We start from the raw sequence: 22,566 nt of genomic DNA on the forward strand, positions 1-22,566 counted from the left end.
TCGCTAAGGTAAAAAACACTGCTTCAGTGGGCCCTGACAACATCCTTAGTTGCCTCCTAAATAGCCTAAAACAAGACAGCAGAACCACTTGAGGCACTCTTCAACTACAGCCTCAAAACAGGTTACATGCCAAGTGAATGGAGAGGGTCATCCCTCTTCATAAGGGTGGATCAACAACCAACCCAGGGAACTATGCACCCATCAGTCTGACAAGTCTGATATGCAAATCCATGGAACAAAGTATCATGAAAGTGATCAACAAGGACATTGACAACCTACAGACACTAGACCCATCCCAGTTTGGATTTGTTATTGGACAGTCTTTCCTACTCAACCTGGTGAGCTTCTTTGTGAGGGTCACCAAGGCTATGGGTGAGAGGAAAATGGTGCAAACACCTACCTTGAACTGGCTAAGGCATTCAACACAATACTCTACTCAGGTATTGTTGAAAATTCTCAGAATTAGGCATGAATCCCTACATAACTGACTGAATGTCTCTCTGGCTCACATATAGGACCCATGAAGTCAAGATCAGTGAGATCACCTCCACCAGGAGACTGGTTACCAACTTAGTACCCCAGGGCTCATTGTAGGGGCCTGCTCCTTTTTGACATCTACTTCTCAAAAGTAAAGGTTAATGTCAAAGGCCCCTGGCTTATCAAGTTCACAGATGACTGTAAATTGGGAGATATCATACAGTCCCCCCCATGACAGCTATAGCCTACAAGTGGGTCTAACACAAACAAATGACTGGTGCTAACACTATGGGTTAAAACTCAACATGAAGAAATGCATTATAGTGTCCTTTGGGCAATTGTTCACTAAAGCCATTTACTCCACCAATAAAACACCTCTAACAGTTGACTCAATAGATAGGGAACATGTAGACAGTAATCTGAACTTCGACTAGCATGTAGCTAAGATAGTAACACAATAATTCTGTGTTGCCCAACTAATAAGCAAGGGTATGGCATCCAGGTCCAAAGAAGTGATAGTGCCACTCTACACAGCCCTTATTGGACCCATAATTGAGTACAATACCCCAAACCAGTACTTGCAACAGCTGGAATTCCCTCAAAGGTTCCTCACCAGGAGAATCTTGGGTATGAATATCCTGTCCCCCATAGATCACCTTAAGGTCCTAGCTCTGTACTCAGTCTCCTACAGGTTACTGATAGGTAATCTATGCCTAGCATATAAGGCATCCTCTGATCCAGCTCTGATTAATCTCTGTTGCATATCTGAAAATAAACAGCACCAGAAATGCTAGATCCAAGGACCTGAAGTTTGACTGCTATATAACTAGCACATGCTGGAGAAACTGATATGTATCTCAAAGGATCCCATGCTATGGAATATACTCCCAGTCTACATGAAGCAGAGTTCATCCCTGACTGTATTAAAAAAAAGTCTTCATCATTGGATGGGAAATCATAAATTTACCCCTGATCTGGCCCCATATCTACAATGGACAGAGGTAAACAGAAAATACATTAATCCCCATCTAACACCACCCCCCCCCCCCACACACACACACACAACCCTTAGGTGTCTCTTTCATGACATATTCTACCATATAGGCATCCAAGGAACTCAGGGGTAAAAACTGGTTTTGGTTGCATGGATAGGCTTGCAAAGACCCTGGTGGTTATTAGCCTAGTATAAATCTATAAACCTGTACCTAGTGGGATATCACTTTTATACATATCAAAGTCTGAACACACAGTATTTTAATAAGTAAGATATGATTAGTCTGTAATGAAAGAAATGGCATTTATGGGTGTGCAGCAGCTGGGTTATCTGGCTTTCGGTGCAGTTCCCTGATTGCATACCTCTCAACTGTCCAGATTTTTGCAGAATGTCCAGATTTTTGCCTCATATTTTTGGTGTGTTCCTCTTAAAATTTGTGGTTTTCTGGATTCTTGTGGCAAATCGGTTTGAAGTGACAGGTATCTGAATTTCAGACTTCATATCCTTCAGAAAATACATGGTAACACACCAGTATGTCTTATTTATCTGTTGATAAAGGTTTAGTTTCTTTAATCAGGTATTTGAGGAACCACTTGTCCTACGAAGGAATGAGTGGTCAATGAGTGTTGGATTTTTTTCATGGTTCAAAATGCAAGACATAGATCCCCACCAAAGAGTCTATAAGAAACTGAGTATAGAGAGAGGGTTGCCAGCCCAGCCTGATAACTCAAACTTTTTTGGCTTATAATCTTTTTAGTTAGGAATCTCTGAGGTATCTCAAGATGAGTAATATGTTTAGGCAAATACATGCTAAAAGAGCCATGTGTCTGATGAGATATGAAAAAAAGCAGAATTAAGACATATCTGGACCTTGAGGAAACACCTTTGGAAATTAGTGGAACCAGATAGAAGGTTTCCCAAATTACGGCGGAGACATGATGGTCAAAAGATAAGTAATTATCAACAAGACTTCCTAGGTCCCTTACGACAGTGTCTGATTGGAGGGATATGTCACCTATATAGTATGAGAAAATAGGTTTTGTTTACCAAAATGAACTATAATTTGAGGCTATTGTCCTTGTAACAATTGACCTGATGTTGCCATTTTTATTAATTCCTCGACATATGGGTTCGGATCTGACCTCGGATCCACCTCGGCCACCTTCTATCTAGGATCCATAATGCTCCTGACCACTACAATACCTCAGATTTCATTTGCTGCTCTTCAGATTTGGACAGAATTCTGATCTCTCAAGCCAAGGGTGTTAGTGAGTATGATTTAAAGCTTATATTTTTCACTATCCATTTTATCTATAAATTTTTCATCTGTAATTAATATCTCCCTTCCCCTTTATACCAGTTGTTTTGGTATTATTTATCTAACATAGCTGGCAGTTTTTTTCCTGTGCTCTCTCTCTCTCTTTTCTCAGATCTACCATTGTTGGTATCTCTGTTTCCCTTCTTCCTATAAAAAAAAATGTTATTATATTTATTAAAGTTTGCTTCTCTTAGCACTTGTTAGTTTTTTGTGTGCTTAGACCTAAGTAACTTTACTGAGTGTTTCTGTTGTTTCTATCTTTGTTCCAGTATGGCAGAGTCCAAGCTGATTGGATTCAAAAAGTGCACTTACTCTGGGCATAAGATTTCCAACCCTGATGCCCACAGGGAGTGTGTTTATTGTTTGGGGTTGGCACATCATCTAGACACTTCTTGTTCGACATGTGGGATTTTTAATGTTAGAGCACGTAGTGACTGGTGAAATAAGTTGATTTTAAGAGGCCTCCTTCTGGCCTCAGTGTCTTCTACTACTGCTTCTCCATCTGGGGCTAAAATCTCCTCTCAAAAGTTTAAGGAGGCAAGGAAGCATCATAAACACTCTCCTGTCCAGTCTCCTCGCTCTACACCTCCTTTGCAGCTGCCTACAAAGCCCTCAGATATAAAAGCTTTGGATCTGACACCACCATCAGTCTCATCTCCCTGGCTTTCAGCTCCTAGATTTTCTCTGGAGCTGATATCACCAAGGTTAAGGTCTCCATTTTTACAAGAGACACCAACAAAATGTTATCTAGACCACCCTTCACTTCATCATCAGTTAGGTCATCCCAAAGGCTCTCTGAAGCAGAGGTGGATAGGATGATGAAAATGTTCCTCAGGATACAGATCCAGATGGGGCTCTTGCTGGATCCATCTCCCATCAGATCTCGGAGCCTAAAGCCTTGTTTTCCACCTGTTGTCACTCCTTCTCTGATCCGGCCTTCCTTTTCAGAGTCATCAGATCTGAGGATCGCTAGAGATGAGCTGTCAGATCCAAAGTTTCTTATTTCTTCCACTCAGATGATGTCCCTGATCTGACAGTTCCTTACCCTCTCAGAGCTGGTCCATTCTCAGAGGTGAAGTGTCTGCATTGGATCAGAGGGGCAGACCTCAACTCCAAAGCTTTTGGAACTGTAACTTCCCTTCAGTGCTTTGGTGCTTGACAGCTTGGCTCTGACTCCTGCTTTGGAACAGAGGGTTGAGGAGGGCTTGGGATTGCCTGCTTTGAGAGTCTTTGCTCCAAGCAGTCTGTCCTTGGTCTTGCCTGGTCCTTCTGCCTTCAAAGTGGTGGAGATGGTTTTCTCTCTCATCCAAGATTAGCCTTGACTCTTTCACAATTGGATCCATCCCTTGCTGCCTCTATGGATCCTGTGCCTGAGTCTTCTCATCCTGCCACTCAGGGACAGCCTGCCTGAATGAGCTTCCAGCCAGTTCCCACTAGGAGCTTCCCACCTCTTCCAATACCTCACCAGAGTATCCCACTGAGGATATTCCTTGGAAGATGATGTACAAGGGGAAGCATGTAGATTCCCTGCAGGAATCTTCTACAGAAGACACCGATGAATGGGAAGGGTCCCCCAGATCTTCACCTGAGAAAGTCTCTTTCAGAGACATCCTTGAAATCCTTCACCAGAAAGGTGGTTGGTCTTCCCAAGCCCCTTCCCAGGAGGGGTTGGTGTTTTTGGAAGCCTTCAGGTCTGGACCTTCTACGTCTTGGGTTAATCACCCCCCCCATGTATTAGCTTATAGACCTTGTCTCCTGGACTTCATGGAACCAGTTCCCAAATGCCCTGATAAAATTTTGAGTGCCTCTACTGATAGACAGTACTAGATTAAAGGGAATCCTGTAGATGCCATGGTTGTTGCGGCAGCCACAAAAAAGGAGCTAGCTGAGCAGAGTTCCTCTGTCTACCCTCCCTAACAGATAGTCTAGGCCCTTTGATAGGTTTGGAAAGTGAGTATATGTATCAGAAACATTTGCTCTATGTTCGCTGATCTACCTGGCGCATTTCATGAGATTACAGATGGACTCTTTAAAGGAACTCTATAATTCTGCCCCAGGGTCCATGTCCACAGAGGAACAGAAGTCTTCTTCCTTATGAATGGCCACTCTACAATCCATTAGAAATATGTCCATGAGATTAATCTTGCATACAGCTGAAGGTACCTCAAGGGCTGCCAGTTCAAGCATAGCGATAAGGAGACATGCCGAGATGTGATTGTGCGATTTTGTGGAACCTTCCAAGGTGTCATTCATCAACGCTCCTTTTGATAGATCTTCCTTGTTTGGACCAACCATAAAAGAGACTCTTTCCTGCAGTGAACAGAATGGAAAGACCTTGTCTGCCATTGGAATCTGCTTTTCTACCCCACAGAGACCTTTCTCTAGTAATCAACACGATGGGAAAATATGTGGTTCCAGAAGTCTCAAAGTCCTTTTTGGGAATCACACAGAGATTTTCCCCTGAGGCAGAGGGGGAATATCTACAATGGCAGATGTCATCCACATGGCAGAGGGGGTCTGCAGAATCAAGGATCTCATGATTCTTTTTTGGACAGGTCCTTTCAGCACGCCTGAAAGGTTACCAAGCTGTCCCTCTCTGGAGACAGTTGGGGGGTACTTATCCTTGCACCTAGAAACCTGGATAGCCATCACAAAAGATTCTTGGGTGCACAGGATCATATCCAGAGGATACTTCATTCCCTTTTCCCAACCATCCCCTAAAGAAATGAAAATGTCTTCCTGATGTTCCACCCAATCAGAGGGAGCTCACAGCCATATACATCCAAAAACTGCTAAATAAAAGAGCCATCTGAGAAGTCTCCTAGACCAAAGAGGATCCAAAATGTACTCAAGGTTCTTTTTAGTGCCAAAGAGAAAAGGGGACCCAAGACCTAAATTGGATCTCAGTTATCTAAATCAGTTTGTGAAGAATTCTTCATTCCAGATGGTCATGATACAGTCCATTCTGCCCTTCCTACAGAAGAATGACTGGATATACTCAATCAGTCTTCAAGAGGTGTACTATCACTTCAAAATAAACAGGCACTCTTGAAGGTATCTATGCTTCTGGCTGGGAGCCGGTCATTATCAGTTCAGAGCCCTGCCTTTTAGTCTCACCACAGTCCCCAGGGTGTTTACAAAATGCATGGCAGTGGTAGCAGCTCACCTCAGACTACTCAGATTCAAAGTGTTTCCTTACTTGGACGACTGGCTCCTCACTGCACTGACAAGGCATCTGGTCATAAAGGCCAGAAACTATTTGCTTAAGCTATCTCACTGTGGGAATCACTGTCAATATGGACAAATCACAACTTCAACTAGTCCAAGTCTTGGAGTTCTTAGAGACTTGGTTAGACACTGTCAATTTTTTAGCTCTTCTTCTGCTAAACAGAGTTCTTACATTGAAGATGCATGTCAGGCAATTTTTTTCTCTTAACTTCTCCTCCAGCAAAACTTGTTCTCAGAACTTTAGGGTTGATGGCTGCTGTGATTACTTTAATTCCCATTGCGTGCCTCTACATGAGAATTCTACAATGGACGCTAGCAGTACAATGGTCCTTTCATCAACACTCTTTAAAACATCTTATAAAAACTGTCCCAGGCTTGCAGAAAGTCTCTTTGGTTGATTCAATCCAAGGAGATCAGTCAAGGGCATCCTTTTATCCTTCCTCCCCCCAATGGCACATTGCCTACAGATGCCTCCCAACTGGGGTGGTGGGGGGGCATTACTTGGGATGAACTGTTCAAGCCATGTGGTCCTAACAAGAGACCAATTTGCATATTAGTCCTAGAGATGAAAGTGGTGCTTCTAGCATCTTCAACTATCACATCCGAGAGAATGCTTCTTCTTTAGCATCATCTAAATTATGTAAGGCCTTCCTAAAGGATACCTTTTTCCTCAGACCTCCTGTAATCGACCCTACTCCACCTTGGGACCTCACTATGGTTTTGTAATCTCTAACCATCAGCTAAAGTAGATCTCATGTTTCTTTTCTGGAAGACTTTATTTCTGGCAGCTATAACTTCTGCAAGATTGGTATCTGAACTCAAAGCTCTATTGTCCAAACCACTGTACTTGCTTTTCCACAACAACGGAGTTACTTTAGTCACAAACCCTTCATTTTTACCAAATGTTGCATCTAAGAGCAACCTCAGTCAAGTGATTAATTTGCATTTGTTTTTTTCCCAGTTTTGAAAACAAAGGAGAGTACACCCTTTATCTATTATACGTACACAGACAGCTTTGGTTTTACCTTCACAGAACCAAAATATTAGAAAGACTGATCAGTTATTTGTTTCCTTTGCTAAAAACAGAATGGGAAAACTAGTTTCAAAAGTTACTTTGGCTTAATAGATAACAGATTGTATTTTCTATGTTTATTACATGAAAGGCATAACTTTACCAGTACATCCTAAGGCTCATTCCACCAGGTCAGTTTCTACCTCGGATGCTTTTTGGGCCAAAACTTCCATTGGTGATATTTGTGCAGCTGCTACATGGTCAAATACCAATACTTTTATTGCTCATTACAAATTGGACATCATCTCTAGAAACAGAGTTGCCTTTGGTTCCGCTGTTCTTTGGAACAACCTTCCATAACAGCCACCCAAGGTTAGCGTAGCTGGGGACTCTGTCCCATACATTCAGGTATGAGTGAAAATGATAACATCCGATAAAGAAGTTATGTACTCAGTATAATGTTCCATCTGTGTTATCCATTTTAATTCTTCCTCAACTTCCATCCCTACTTCCTCCTGCCCATGTCTTTGGGAGAGACCTAACGGATTTGTTGATATGAACTGTAGCTCCTGTTTGAGCTCCTGATCTTTCAGCTATCACTTTTCTGTCATAGGGTGGTTATTGCATCTTCCAATAGTAATACATATAATAGCAGCAAACTTAATCTGAGGTATTGCAGTGGCCAGGGGCATTATGGGTAAGGGAGGAGCTTGAGAGTCGGATCCTAGAATCTGTAGAAGGTGGCCGAGTCAGATCCGAGGGTCGGATCTGAACCCATACGTTGAGGAAGAATGAAAATGGGCAACACAGATGGAACATTATTGTGAGTACATGACTTCTTTGTAACATGGTTTAACTCATGTTGGAACAATTGTGAGTCTGATCAAATAACTCTCAATTTATGGTTATCTGTAAACTTAGATAACAGTATGCCAAGAGTGTTGACTTGAAAGTCCGATAAATAGATGCCATACATCACACGACATAATTATTTATACTGAGATTTAAAAGTCTTTCAGTAACGATTGCATAAGGAATAGTATCAAAGGCCTTCACTAGGTCTAGATATGCTGTATGTACTGTGTAACCGATATTCACTGCTTTGGTGACTTTTTCAATGAAATTGATGAAGTCAAAGAGGCAAGACGTTCCTCTGACAAAGCCAAATTGATGAGGGCCCAGGGTTAAGAGATTTTCAATGTCCAGATTAATGAGGTCTGAGAGTATGCCTTTCATAGCTTTATAAATGAGGTTAGTGAAACTAATGGCTGTATAGTTACCAGGATCCATGGCTGGATCACATTTGTCTAACAGCATTGCAATGGCTATTTTCCACACTTCAGGAAAGTAACCAGTGGAGATGCTTAGACTAAGGAAGTTAATAGGGGTTATAGTGGCCCGTATATGATATATATAATCAGAGAACCTGGTATGTTATCAGACCCCAAAGGACAAGGTGTTCTTAACTTTTAAGAAGTTTGAGATAACTCATTCCATAATAATTAAAGGATGTGTGGAATACCTTTAAGTGTGAATAGAATAAAACTTACACTAAGTTTGTCATCTGGAATATTAGCTCATTCTTTCAGGTCAGAGTGGATCATATTATTGTAGAGTAACTCCAAACATCATTAGGTTATAGTTTTCAAGTTTCTGACATAGGTAAAGCAATACTAGTTTTTTTTTTTGCTTTACTGGCTATTTTAAGTGTATATTCAGCTTTGTGCTTCTCAATGCCTCCCTTAAACTCTTTGGCATTTTACTTTGTGTGCAGTTAAGATAGGTAGAATAAAACCACATATAAGCATGAAGTCATTTCTTTCTCTTACTTTGTATACTTTATAGCAGATGTACCTGTGTGGTGTACTAGCACCTGCAAACATCTGTTAGTATTTTAAAGGACTACTAAATAAATCCAAAAAATATGTATTATACTGATCTAAAAAGGCAAAGACTAATGAAGTGTTTAACAATTTAGCATTTGAAATCCTTTTATGTGTGCATGTGTGAATGCATGTGTGTGTCAATATATATATTTATATAGGAGGATTGAGTGATAGATTTTTGTTGAATGTTTTCATTGATGGGGGAGGGAGATGGTACAACTGATCAAAAATCATCTGTTTGACAAATGCCAACTGTAATAGTGGTATAGGGGGAATTGGGGAAAATGCCCTTTCCCCACTGTAATGCAATCTCTGAGTTGGTATTTATAAGTTGTAGGGGATTTGGGTTGTGAGCCCCCTGAAAAAAATTAGTTTACTTTGTTTTTTGATCCTTTGTGGATTGATAATTGTGGGGTTGATGATTTTTACTTTTGATAGATGTTTAGGTTACCATACATACATACATATTGGCTTTTTAAAAAGCAAAACTGTTTGAACTTGAAATCACTGTATGCTGGGGTCATGAAATTTGCCATTTTCCCTACTGTTGGGCAATCTCAGAGTTGGTATATATAAATAGTAGGGGGTGTGGGGCAGCGGAGGGAGCTTGACCCTCTAGAAAAAAAAATCTCTTATTTGTTGTTCTCTTGTCTTTCAACTTTTTAAAATATTGATCATATGCTCTCAACCATATGAGGTTCAACATTTTAAAAAAGTTTATAATGTGAACCATATCTGTATATATAGGTTCACTATTGAAACCTTAAAACTGCATATGTTGACCAGTCATATGGCCAACCCAAAATCTTGAATCTGGAATGGTGAAAATGTGGCCAGATTGAAATTGAATATTGAAATTGAATACATCAACACCCATAGTTAAATGTATTTGACATAGCAGGAGGTGATGTCAATCGCCCATGCTATGCAGCTTGCTATACCATGACATTCCATAAGCAACGATACATGTATTTTATTATTTTGGATGGGCAAATCTCCTGCACCCCCAAAACCCCCAGCAAATTATATATACCAGCTCCGAGATTGCACTACATTGAGGAAATGGGTTAATTTTCTGTTCCTCACTAAACTGTGATCTCCATTCACAATGCCAAACTCAGATAATTGAACTACACTACCCATTCGCTGTAGTGTAGTGGATTTTTTTTGTTTTTTGAGTCGGCATTCTGCCCATTGGAAAACTGCCATTTGATCACATGCCAATCAACAACAATCACTTCGAAGATTGAATAGTAAACCATATATATATATATATATATATATATATATATATATATATATATATATATATATATGTGTGTGTGCATGTCTGCATTCTCATAATATAAATATATATCTATAGTGTCTGAAACAGAAGAAAAACAAGATGCTAAATACAAAAGCTAATCTGATTTTATTTCACCTTCAGAATCTGCGTACTTTAATGCATCTACTTTCAACATGCCATCGATTCCTGTTACTCCAATTTCATACAATGATGCTGTAAAATACCTCAGGTAATTAAGTGCCAATACATGTTACATGCTAAGGAACTTAACATTTTAATTGAAATTCATTATAGAAACTCTGAGTTCAGGGCAGTATTAATGTTTTATGCATCTTTAGTAAAGGCTAATGAAAACTGACCTGTTACTATGTCTAAGACACAATAATGCCATTGTACAATACCTCCAGTATTTATATAGCAAAGAAAATTAAAAATTATTTTAAAAAAGAACTGTATAAAATCAATGTTTTTTTTTTTTTCTTACTAATAGTACTGTGGTTGTTGATGTCATTGTTTCTTACTTTGACTCATCCTTGGATATATATTTTTATGAAATAAATGTCACCTCACTCACTTTGATTTACTGTTGGAACAGTTCTGCATTCAGTTCTTAATGCTAATCATCAGCTATTTAGCAGACTAAAATGCATGAAAAAGTTATGTATCAGAGTCAGCTCTATTTACCTCTCCAAAATAAATATATACATACAAGCATACATAAATAAATTAGGAGAAATTGCAGACAGTGCAAAATACTATGGAGTTATGGGATATGTATAATGTAAAAAAAATATGATTTCAGGTAAAAGAACAATGATTCTATCCTGCCAGGTTTTTCATTGCAGTTTTAAGTCTGAATCAGAATTCTATACCTTGTACAAGTGATTCACCACATTTAGGAGCCCATTAGTATAACACATGTGAATGTGAATTTGAGAAGTGAGTGGGGTCAGCAAGAACAACAGATGAGTTGAATACCATAGTAGAGTTTGCTTCGCCAAATTAATCATCTTCAAGGGATTTCTGGCAAGAAGAAAATCTAGCACAAATATCTACACAAAATATATCATAAACTCGTTACAACGTATAATGTTACATTGAACAAAATGTGTCTGGTGATATGTATTCTGGCTGTATTCTGAGCTGAAATTGCCCTTGTTGTTGGAAATGTGCATTCATTCTACAATAATGTCCACTCTGAGGTGCTTAGAAATATATTGTATAGATTTCTTTATGATGGAGGTTTATCTTTTGCCAGTTCTGAAGGTGATTGCTTGTTATTTGTAACATTTTATAAGCAATTGTGAAATAAACTAATTTCTTTTTCAAAATTCTTCACTGAAAATATTTACATCTCTTAGAAAAATATTATGAAATATGTTTTATAACAGCGGTACTGGATCCTGAAATGCTGTTAAATAGGTCAGCTATTTAATAAGAATACCGTATATATGCCGTCATATGCCATATTGCTGTACTTCTTCACGTAAGGAAAAGTTGACAAATTACATTTATATTAATACTGGGTGTGCTATGGAGCTAAAGTAATTTTCATGTGCTATAAAAAAATTTAATCTTTATTTTATGACTAGTAAATTAGATGGACACGTTACAAGACAGTCTTGGCACGGAAAGCTGAACATTACCTACAGAACTGGACCTGGGTTTGTAGCACCACATAACACCAGGTATGTTTTGGATTTGAAACTGTAAATAAATGAATGAATGAATGAATGAATGAATGAATGAATGAATTAATTAATTAGGTTATTTATTATTTATTTCCATTTGTTTACCAGAAAAATCTGACTAGGTTTATTGACACCCCTTTTCAGCAGAAGCTTGGGGAGAAAAGTTCCAATAGTTTTTTTATTTGTCCATAGTTAAGTTAATAGCATTACCTACATTTGCTTATGGCTCCTTTAACAAATGAGAGCAGGAGAACGTGCAATGGGACTATGATTAAGACACCTATTCTAACTCCAAATGTGAGTTACAACAAAGAGGAAACAATGAGCATCAAGATGAGAATAATTCCATGACTGAAGTGAACTAGATAACAAGAGAACAAATTCACTAATTGTTTGCAAGTGTAGCACGAAGAGTGACAGAGAAAGGTGAAGAATTCATTGGTAGTTAGCTTGATAAATAATGCAATTGGATGCACTATAGGGCTTTGTACCTCAGATCAAAACCTCCTATAAGTAAAGAGGTAAGAGAAACTGGTTGAGATAGTATGAGGAAGAAATGGACAGCAGTTGAGATTGATATGGAATTCATCCTGCTGTTATTGGTGGATAAATATCTAGACTGGAAGAGTTTGGAAAAGTAGAGCTGGAACAAATTGTGACAGATAGGTTAGAGTTAGATGGGGCTTCACTTGAAAGAGATGAGTAAAACATACATTGTTGGAGGAGAGTGTGTTTTTAATTGATATTTAAATAGTCTGTGCTTAGTTAATTCATGGAGAACTAGTAGGGACAGAGTTCCTCTGTTTGACCACACTATATGAGTAGAAGGCTTTGCCACATGAGTTGTTTTAAGAGGAAATGTTGGTCAGGAAATTTTCATAGGAACAAAGAGACCTAGCTGGTGAACATCAACATGAGTGGCTTGAGTGTAGGATATGCATCAGGAGAATAAAGAACTTTATGTGCTTGTTTCAAGTGATGAGTATGGGCAGAAGAGTTAGTAGCAAATCCAGCAATTTTATTGCATGTTTACTGTAGTTTTGAGTGCTAAAATGAGTGCAGTTTAATTAGAACAGATGCTGCTTATGAGAAAGTTGGGAGTGAGTAGGATGGTATTTTCAGAAAAGTATTTTCTTTGCCCTTTATTGCTTGCCCATTTTTTGGTATTTTTTGGACATTTCCAGAATATGAATATCAGATTTCAGTTTATCATCTGTCATTATTTGTAATATTTTGGTTTGGGAGACTACATCTATTGCAGTGCCATTTGATGATTTGAGATTACAATATATGTAATATTTGTACCAAAGCTGTACATTTCAGTATGTTACTGTTGTGCCATAGGAAGATGATCTCCATCCATCCATCCATGTTCATAACCTCTTGTTTTAATAGTAGCCATGATAGCAAGTTGAGCTGCATAGACCAGATTTCACATGCCCAAAACAAATGTCTCCAGCTCATTCTGGAGGATCTCCAGAGGTCCCATGCAAATTAAGAGATATAATTCTTCTAACATGTCATGCGTCTACCCTGGAGTGTCTTCCCTTTGGGCCTATGTTGTTAAATCTCCCATGGGTGACACCCATGTGGTAGTCTCATGAGGTGTCCAAGCTGCTTCAACTGACTCTGAACTTGTGGGCTTTTCATTCTCTCATGAAGTGTGAGACAGGCTTCCCTGTATGGGAATACCTATTCTGTGCCTATACCCAAGATCTCTTTCTTTCACTCACCACACAAAACTTATGACCATTGGTGTGATTAAGACATAGACTAGTTGGCCTGGCAGCTCAGAGACTGGGCATGTGTTTGTGCCACTGTTTTACTTAAGTTTGGGATCAGATTTGGGAAGGTGGTAGAGTTAGCAAGGGAGATATTAAGAGACCAAAGACCAGCTCACCCATCCCTGGGGAGGATGTGGGAAACTTGTGACCTTGATAGAGAACAGAAGCCTGTAGGGCTGTTCCTTCAAGGGTAGATGATGATGTCATGATATAATTGTACTAGCTACTCCCACCGCTATGGAGTTTGGCCTGCTGCCAATTTATGAAGGCTCTCAATTCCATATCCACAACTACCCTTTGGATTCCTTGATTCCATGAGCTCTGTAGATTGAGCACTGTGAAGTCAACTTTCTGTGAAATCAGGAAGTTGACCCAGCAAAAGTCTATGATCAGGGGTGCCTGACAAAGACATATGGAGCACTTGTGATTGTTTGGATAAGAAATCCAAGGAATAGACTTGAAGGATAGTGGAGTGCAGCAGGGAAAATCGGGAAACTGAAACAAATGAAGATAGTGACATAGAATGACCAATGGACTGATAGCTTCCCACTGTGAGTTGGTGCAGTACAACACTGGCAGTATTCTTGCTACTGCACCCATTCAGTGGTGAATCCTATGATTCCCTCTACTTTCACTTGTGTAAAAGATCCCAAGTCACTTAAATTGCCTTATCTGAGGTATCTGTTAGCAGTCATCTGCAGACAACAACCGACTTTTTTTGGGAAAGAATCATAATTTCAGATTTGGAGGTGCCAATTTTCATGCCATCTGATTCACAATAGTTTTAATAATGTAACTGCTTTTGTAGTTAGGAATTCTGAACTGCATGTTCAAACACAATGGCTCAGAAACAAACAGCACACTGCTTTAAGCAAAATTGTGTGATGATTGGTGGCATTCAGGGTAGGACTGATTCAAAGACACAGGCACATCCATTACACAAGAAGGTAAAATTGTGAGGTTGACATCATATGCTAATGACAGTGTAATGATATGGAAATGAGTCCCATTTTGCATTCAGTTGAGGATAATCAATATGGCAGAGCATTTCAGAAAAGTATAAAAACTGCTCAATCAAGCATAGACACAAATGAGTTTGTAGACTGAGATTTCTTGGTGAACAAGGAGAGATACTGTGCTATGATGCTAGGTACTGGAGCTGTTTTAGCCAAAAATCATATGTTACAGGCTGTTTTAACAACCAATGTCTGTGACAGAGCAAATCGTTATCCTCCAGGTACCAGAAGGATCCACCAGCCCTAAGATACCATAACCTGAATGACATACACATAGTAGACTGCTATAATTTGGTCAGACACCATAAGGCAGCCAGAACACATGCTGTCATCCCACGGAATCTCATGGGGTATAAGGAATACCAATGCATGTGGACACTAAGGTATAGGTAGCTTTCCAGTGACCATCAGGGGACATGGTGGAAGTATCTGGGGCATCTTATTGATGTGGTACTGCAGCATGTGGAGGAGCATATGTGGTTCCCAAGGAGCAAAGAGAACAGAAACAATACTATGCAGTTATTCTATCATAACAATGCACCTACATTACTATCAAGGCCCCATGTGGTCCACACAAGCAATGGTGAATCAGCCAGAAGAGGTTTCACTCTACTTACTGCCAGGTGGTATGCAATGCACAGTATATCATATACTCTGTGACTCTGCTCCATCCTGGTAGGTCTCACAGTTTCTACATCTTACATGTTTGACATATAACAGCAATTTGTACAGGTGACAGGGATATCTTACTGATGTTGAATATGCCCCAGAGTCATGACTTATGACATCCATATAAAACCCACAGACAATGGCTGAAATGACATACAACTCCACTGTTGCAGACCCAAAACACCATCAAGCAGGTGCTCAGAATGAGGAAGGCCCACTTCTGCTGTCTTGACTCCTCTGATGCTGCTCCTCAATATGTTCTGGACACCTGCAGCAACATATTTTCTTTTTTTCTAATTTTTCATTTGTTTTTAAAACAATAAATAAACAAAACCATTAAAAACAATTATTTACATAGGTCTACAGCTGATCAGTACATCAAAGTTATACATGTCAACAACAACAATTAATATTTTGCAAGCAAGTCTTTACTTTTAAGCAAAGATTGTGTAATATTAGAAATTGTCATCTTTATAGTATACATTTCACTACTGCAAACACTTTTTGCCATACTAATAAATTCAGCACTAGAGGAGGTAACTTTACTTTTACAATTTTAGTAATTACTTTTCTGGCTATAGCAAGAATAGACCAAAGAAGAGACACTTGGGTTTTGGAATTATCTCAAGAATCAGAGCATTACATAAAACTAAAGATTTTGAAATATTACATCTATTGACCATAGAGCTTGAATGAAGTTATTATTTTTTTTCCAAAAAGGGGAGATGATGTCACATTCATATACCATATGTGTCCAATCAGCTATAATTTCAGAATCATGTCTCCAGCATTTAATTTAATTTGATTTATACATAATTGTAATTTTGTTAGGAGTGACAAAAGCTCTATGTTAGGATTTCCAAGTGAAAATTTTCTAATATAATGAAAATGTTGTTTTAACTGTAGATTTTAATATTATTTTCTTGTATGCTTCAGAGCAGCCTTCATTATTAATTTCTGAGGAGTAGTTCCAATAGGAACTGTACAAATATGAAGAATTAAGAATTTTATAAATTTGTGACAAATATGATTTAGTTTTCATTGCATTATTATTGGTTGTTGTTGTTCTTCTTTCGGCTTTTCCCGGTTAGGGGTCGCTGCAGCAGAACTCCGGTCCGCTAATGATAGGCAGTAGATTTTTATGGTGCCGAGGTGCCAGCCTGATGCCCAACCTTCAACAAAGGCCCCCCCCTTTCACGCATTTCTTTCGAACACCACTCAACCACAGGGAGGACATGCAGTCTTTATTTATTTAATTCCAATAATTTGGGGAATAATTTCTTATCTAGGTTAAAATATCTTATTAATCTTTGTGTTCACAAAGTTGCTAAATATTTGTAAAATTAAATACCAAAAAAAAAAAAAAAAAAAAAAACCACACCAAACAGGCACGAGGTAGACTGTTGTTTCAGCAGTCAGTCTACCTTGTGACTGTTTGGTGTTTTTTTTTTTGGCATTTTGTTTTTTCATTACACCTTGCCTGGCCATTTCTGTTTTTTTTTAATTGGTCAAGTGGTATTTATAAAATTAACCATTTTTCAGAATCTTGATTGTATTTGGACCTTAAATTTTCAACAGTATATACATTAATACTATTTAAGAATTGATGCCAAAAATTAAGTTATTTTGTTGTTTCAATACTAGCATTTTGTTGAAGTTATGAATTTCTTAGCAGTCATTTGTATATGCAAATGGAAACATAGAAAATATTAAGCCTTTAATACAATTGAGTAGAATATGTGAACTTTTGGAAAGAGGAAATTATGCTATTTAAATTGGGAATTTGAGAAGAGGGTATAATTCCATTTATGCAAAAATATTTTAATAACCAGAAAAATCTATTAGGGAGTATTTGTTTATGACTGGTTGTGATATATTTATTATTTACTAATAATATTTTTTGATGATTTTGTTTACATTGTGAATCATAAGATGAATTTATCCACAATGCTCTAACTTTTACAATTGTTGAAGTAACATACAATTGAATATAAGGGAATCCTATTCCACCATTATCCTAACCATTTCTGTGCAAATCAGAGGAAACTCTTGGTTTATTAGGATGCCAAAAAATTAAGTACAATATTATTTATCTTCTTCGTCATTTTTTTGGTAGAGATAGTGTTAAAAATTGCAAGACAAACAATATTTTAGGGAGAATTACCATCTTAATAAATATTAATTGTTCTTCCATGGTAAAGAAGAATTTGTTCCAATTTGTGATTAAACTTAAAATTTTATCAACACGTTGGAAGTTTGTCTACCACCAGCTTCCACCACATGCAGTCATGAAAAGCCCAGTTGCTTTTATCTGTGTAACTTTTCTAAGCACTTCCTTTCTTTGGTTATCATGTCTAGGCCTGAAATGTGGACACTGAGCTATCATCAGATGGCAAACATATTAGATAAGCAACACCTGCTGATGTGTGCACACATCCAAGTAACATCTGTGCTGCCAATAGCTGCATCTCCACCCTAGCACAATATCACAGGATAGGTCCTTCTAGTGTCCAAATAGGACAGCATGGAGATGGACCATGTAGTGGCATGCATCCTGGCAGCAGTCTATGTATACCTTTCCCAGTAAAGCATGACCATTGCATGCTTCACATAGGTACACTGGCCCATTATCAGTTAACATATACATTACAATACTGCGAGTGAGGGATCTTAATGGAGAAATGATAAAATCAGCAAGCAAAGCAGAATAGAATTGCTAGAACTGAATTCATCCTCAAGTCTTGGTGAGTAACTTCATGAGAAGGACCCTGTTTTTTTTACAAAGTCTCACCTAGGTGACACAGATATATAGATTATATTTTATATAGCATATATGATGGACAGAAATAGGTTAAAAATAAAAAAGACAGCTGGATGTACACGTCCCAGGATAAAAATGTGCTCAATCCTGGGAGGTGAACTAGTGCCAGGATTGGAAAGAATGACAGTGTTGAATCCTCAAGACATGGTAATATTATTATATTGGAGTTAGGCCAGACTCAGGGGGAGGATGGCCCTCTGTTGTAGAAGAAAGTAATATCCCCAAAAAACACAAAAACTGATTGTCCAGAAAAGAGCCATAAACATGATGGAGCAGACTGTTGAGGATAAGAAAGAAATCATGTATTGTTACTATTATGCAAGAAGCCTAGAATTTCTGGACAGAAGATATACAAAAAGATTAAGAGAGAAATTAGAGGAAAGAAAAACACTTTCACAAGAAAAACTGTTAAAAGCTTCAAATGCAAATTTGTGTTTTGTGTGGAGTCTGCATGTCCTCCCTGCGGTTGAGTGTCTTTAAAAATACATGCAGGTAGGTGCGTGCATGTGTGAGTGTGCCTTCTTTGAAGGCTGGGTGCCAGGCTGGCAACTTGACACCATAAAAATTCACTGCCAATCATTAACGGACCAGAGTTCCACTGTGGTGACCCCTAACCGGGAAGAGCCGAAAGACAATTTTAATATAAGAGATTCATGAAAAACATTATATAGACCAAGAAATCTTGGGCTGTTTGGAAGAAGTGATTGAGGAAGTGTGAAAATACAAAGAACAAAATCTAGAGATTTTTGAAAGGTATAAAAAAGAAATATGGACATGGGAAAGAAACAGAGATGTGATATGGTGCAATATTTATGCAAAAGAGAAAGCAAAATGAATCAATACAAAAAGAGCAGCACCAAAGATATTTGAAGAGAAATACAGGGAAAGACATCCAGATTTGGAAAATTTTACAATGCAAAAAAAAAAAAAATGTAAGAAAACAAAGAGGGAAAGAAAGGATAATTAATAATGGAGAAGTTAAAGAAATAGAAAATGAGGTTATAGATTTCCTGTGAAGTGAAGGATTTATTGTAGAAACTCTAATAACACCACAGCTGGATAGAATAATGAATCCCCAAAGTAAGAAGAAACCAGTGGAGCAGGAAATATCTGATCAGTTGCCGTACAAAGATACTTTGGAGCTTTCAGCTATAAACCAGTATAAAAGTTCAGTTGTGGTTGTACAGCAAGGCAGCAAGGGAAAGAACAGGAAACTGCGGCAACTCTGATGCAGTCAATGTTGTGGAGTGATAAGACTGTGAGTTCCCATATGAAAGAGAAATGGATGATACAGGATGAAACTGAGGAGAATATGACACAGGAAGATGCTCTGGAACTTTCTGTAGAATGCCCATGGGAAATCCAGAACAAAGAATGTGCCTTCAGTTTAGAAGACAATGATCTAATGGAAGCGTTGCTTGATTTAATAGAGATGGATGCGCATATTAAGATCAATAAAAGAAACAGATTACAGAAAGTCAATAAGACCCAAAATATTACAAGTTTGATAAAACAAATGAACACAGTAATTAGGACTGTTCATAGAAACTCATGAGATATAACTGAAGTAAATAGGATATATTGCTGTGCAGCCAAATTAATAACAGATAAAGTCTACAACAAAAACACAGGGCAATAAGGGAAAGGAAGGGGAGAAATCAAATTTCATCATGGAGGTATTGAACAGAGAAAACTATAAAGCAATTACGACAAGAAGTATCACTGTTGGAACACTACAGAAGAGGGAACAGATCAGCAAAAATACTCAGAAAGATAGACGTGATAAAAGCAATGCACAGTATCAAAACAAATCAGGATTTATTGTATACTATTGCAAATAATAAACTAAAGATATCAGCATTAGCAGAAAAACTTAGAAGATATGGAGATAAATATAAAGGAAGCGAACAAAATGAGCAATTTATTGATGACCCAAAAATGTTTTATAGAGAATTGGGAAACAAGGCAAAAGGAATTTAAACACCACCAAAAAAAGAAGAAATAGATACATTTTGGAGAAAAATCTATGAAGATTTTGTAGAACATAAGAAAGATGCAAAATGGATACCAAAAGAAATAATAAGTTCAGATGTTCAGGATAAGAAATGGGATGAAGTAATGGCCAGAGAAATTGAAACAAAATTAACAAAAAGCTCCTAACTGGAAAATCCCAGGCCCAGCTGTACTACCTAAGTTCTGGCTAAAAGTATTAACATATTATTTATTTATTTATTTGCTTTTGTTAACCAGGAAAGTCCACTGGGCTGAAATGAGCCCATTTTCAGTGGAGGCCCGGGGAGAAAAGCTCCAAAAAATGTACATAATTAAGAGATTATTTAGAGAGTTAATAACAGCATTTAACAATATACAATAGAAGTGACACAGGCAATGTATAGCAACATTTTGTGGAAGATATGGATATATTCACTTGAAGATTTAGCCATGAGTAAGAACTATTTATATGCATAGCCCGAACAGACACCAGCCTGCTTAACAGCAGGAAAAACAATACTTCTTAAGATTGAACCTGCAAGCTGTTATAAAAACTATAGACCAATAACTTGCCTTCCAACGATATATGAACTATATATATTGGAACTTATACTGACAGAGTTTAAATTCATTTAGAGGAAAACTCAATCATGGCAATAGAGCAAAAGGGTAACAGAAGAAAGTCATTTGGAACATAGGATCATTTGTTGTCAAATAAAGTCATTGTGGAGAACTCTAAAAAGGGTAAGAATCTAAGTATGGTATGGATAGACTACAAAAAAACAAACATTTGATCTGCAGTTGTAGCACTACATACATATCTGCTGACCTCACAATATCCAAATATAGGGAAAGTATTGAAACATGAAGAGAATAAGTCTAAGATGACTTCCATGTTTAGTTTAACAGAAGCAAATTGGTATCATGCAGGAATGGAAATCAAACCAGAAGTAGATAAAAATTAGGCAGCAGCTGAATGTGCCAAAAAACAAAATAAACAATATAATGTGAATGATCAGATGAGATGGAAAGAAATCTGGAAAATGCATAAATATAGTTGCAAGTACAGAAAACTCTTGGAACAACCTCATCAATCAGGACTGAATGCAGGAATGATTAAAGAGACGTGACTTTAAACTAAAAGGCGAAATGTTAATATTGGCAGTGCAGGGTGGTAGAGTACATACATGTTGATTTGCAAAGTCCATTGAACATGTGGGAGAAACAGACACATGCAGGTTTTGTAAAACAGAAATGGAAACAGTTGCTTATCTTGTTGCTGGGTATGATACACTAATGTAGACCACAGTAGACCAATAACCAACAGAGAAACACCAATCCTCTGTACAAAAAGCAGCTGAAAAAGTCCCACTAAAAACTTTAATGAAAAAACAGGATTGAGATCTTTTTAGTAGGACTTTTTCTGCTGCTTTTTGTTCAGAGGATTGGTGTTTCTATAATACACTAATGGAAGAAAGACTGTGTACTGTAAGGCATAATAATATGGCAAAACTGTTGTATTGGGGATTGTGCAAACATTATAATATTGAAGTAGATGAGAAGTATTGGAAACACGAGCCACAAAGCATTACAGAAAATAATGAAGTTTATATCACATGGGTTTACCCATTACCAACGGTTCAAAAAATAGATGCAAGAAAAACAGATATAGTAGTCCAGGAAAAGACAGCACTGATCATTGAAATTGCTATACCCAGTGACTACAGTGTCTTATGTACAGAGAAACACAAAGTTATAAAATACCAGGATTTACATGAAGAAACAAGGGCTATGTGGAAGAAGGATACCCAGACTGTTCCAATAGTAGTAGGAGCAATGGGTCTTATAAAAAAAAATTTAAATCCTACTTAGATATGTTACTGATGCATGTAACTATGTATGCATTGCTGGGCACATTACAGGTGCTGTGAAGAGCACTTCTGACTGACATCAAAGATTGAAACAGTACTAATTTCATGAACTTTAATCATACTTTGACTTAGGAATGGAGTCTATTCCTGTCATGGTATTACAAGCCCAAAAGACTTGGAGAAATTAAAACAGGTGACTATATTGAAATAGTGTAGCTAAATTATAAAACCACATCCCACTAACACTGAATCCTTTCTGATTGCAAATGTATTTAAAACACAAATAAAACTTCACCTATCAAATGAATGGATCTGTCCCTGTATATCTCCTGGATAAATGCCGCTGTTGTCTTCAGCTTGCCGTATCATCACACAATTTTTCTTCATTCAGAATCCTATGCCCCATAACTTGTATTCACCAATACCTGAATAGTTTTACTAGCAACTCCCAGCCATATACTCAGTTTTCTGATCCCCACTTCTATACTTCTAAAGTAACTTTTATAATTATCTATGAAC

At 37.7% G+C, this 22,566-nt stretch overlaps 1 protein-coding gene across 1 annotated transcript in view; it reads left to right on the top strand.

Annotated features, from left to right (window-relative positions):
- The window catches only part of LOC122803868 (putative N-acetylated-alpha-linked acidic dipeptidase), an 812,772-nt gene that overhangs the window by 278,701 nt on the left and 511,505 nt on the right, over positions 1–22,566 (top strand). Inside the window, 2 exon segments of the mRNA XM_044073548.1 lie at positions 10,345–10,440; positions 11,804–11,891. Of these exon segments, the coding sequence (XP_043929483.1) occupies positions 10,345–10,440; positions 11,804–11,891 (184 nt within the window).

This window comes from Protopterus annectens, chromosome 6.part0, assembly GCF_019279795.1.
Source record: "Protopterus annectens isolate FY-2018-M chromosome 6.part0, PAN1.0, whole genome shotgun sequence".
Lineage (NCBI taxonomy): Eukaryota > Metazoa > Chordata > Ceratodontiformes > Protopteridae > Protopterus > Protopterus annectens.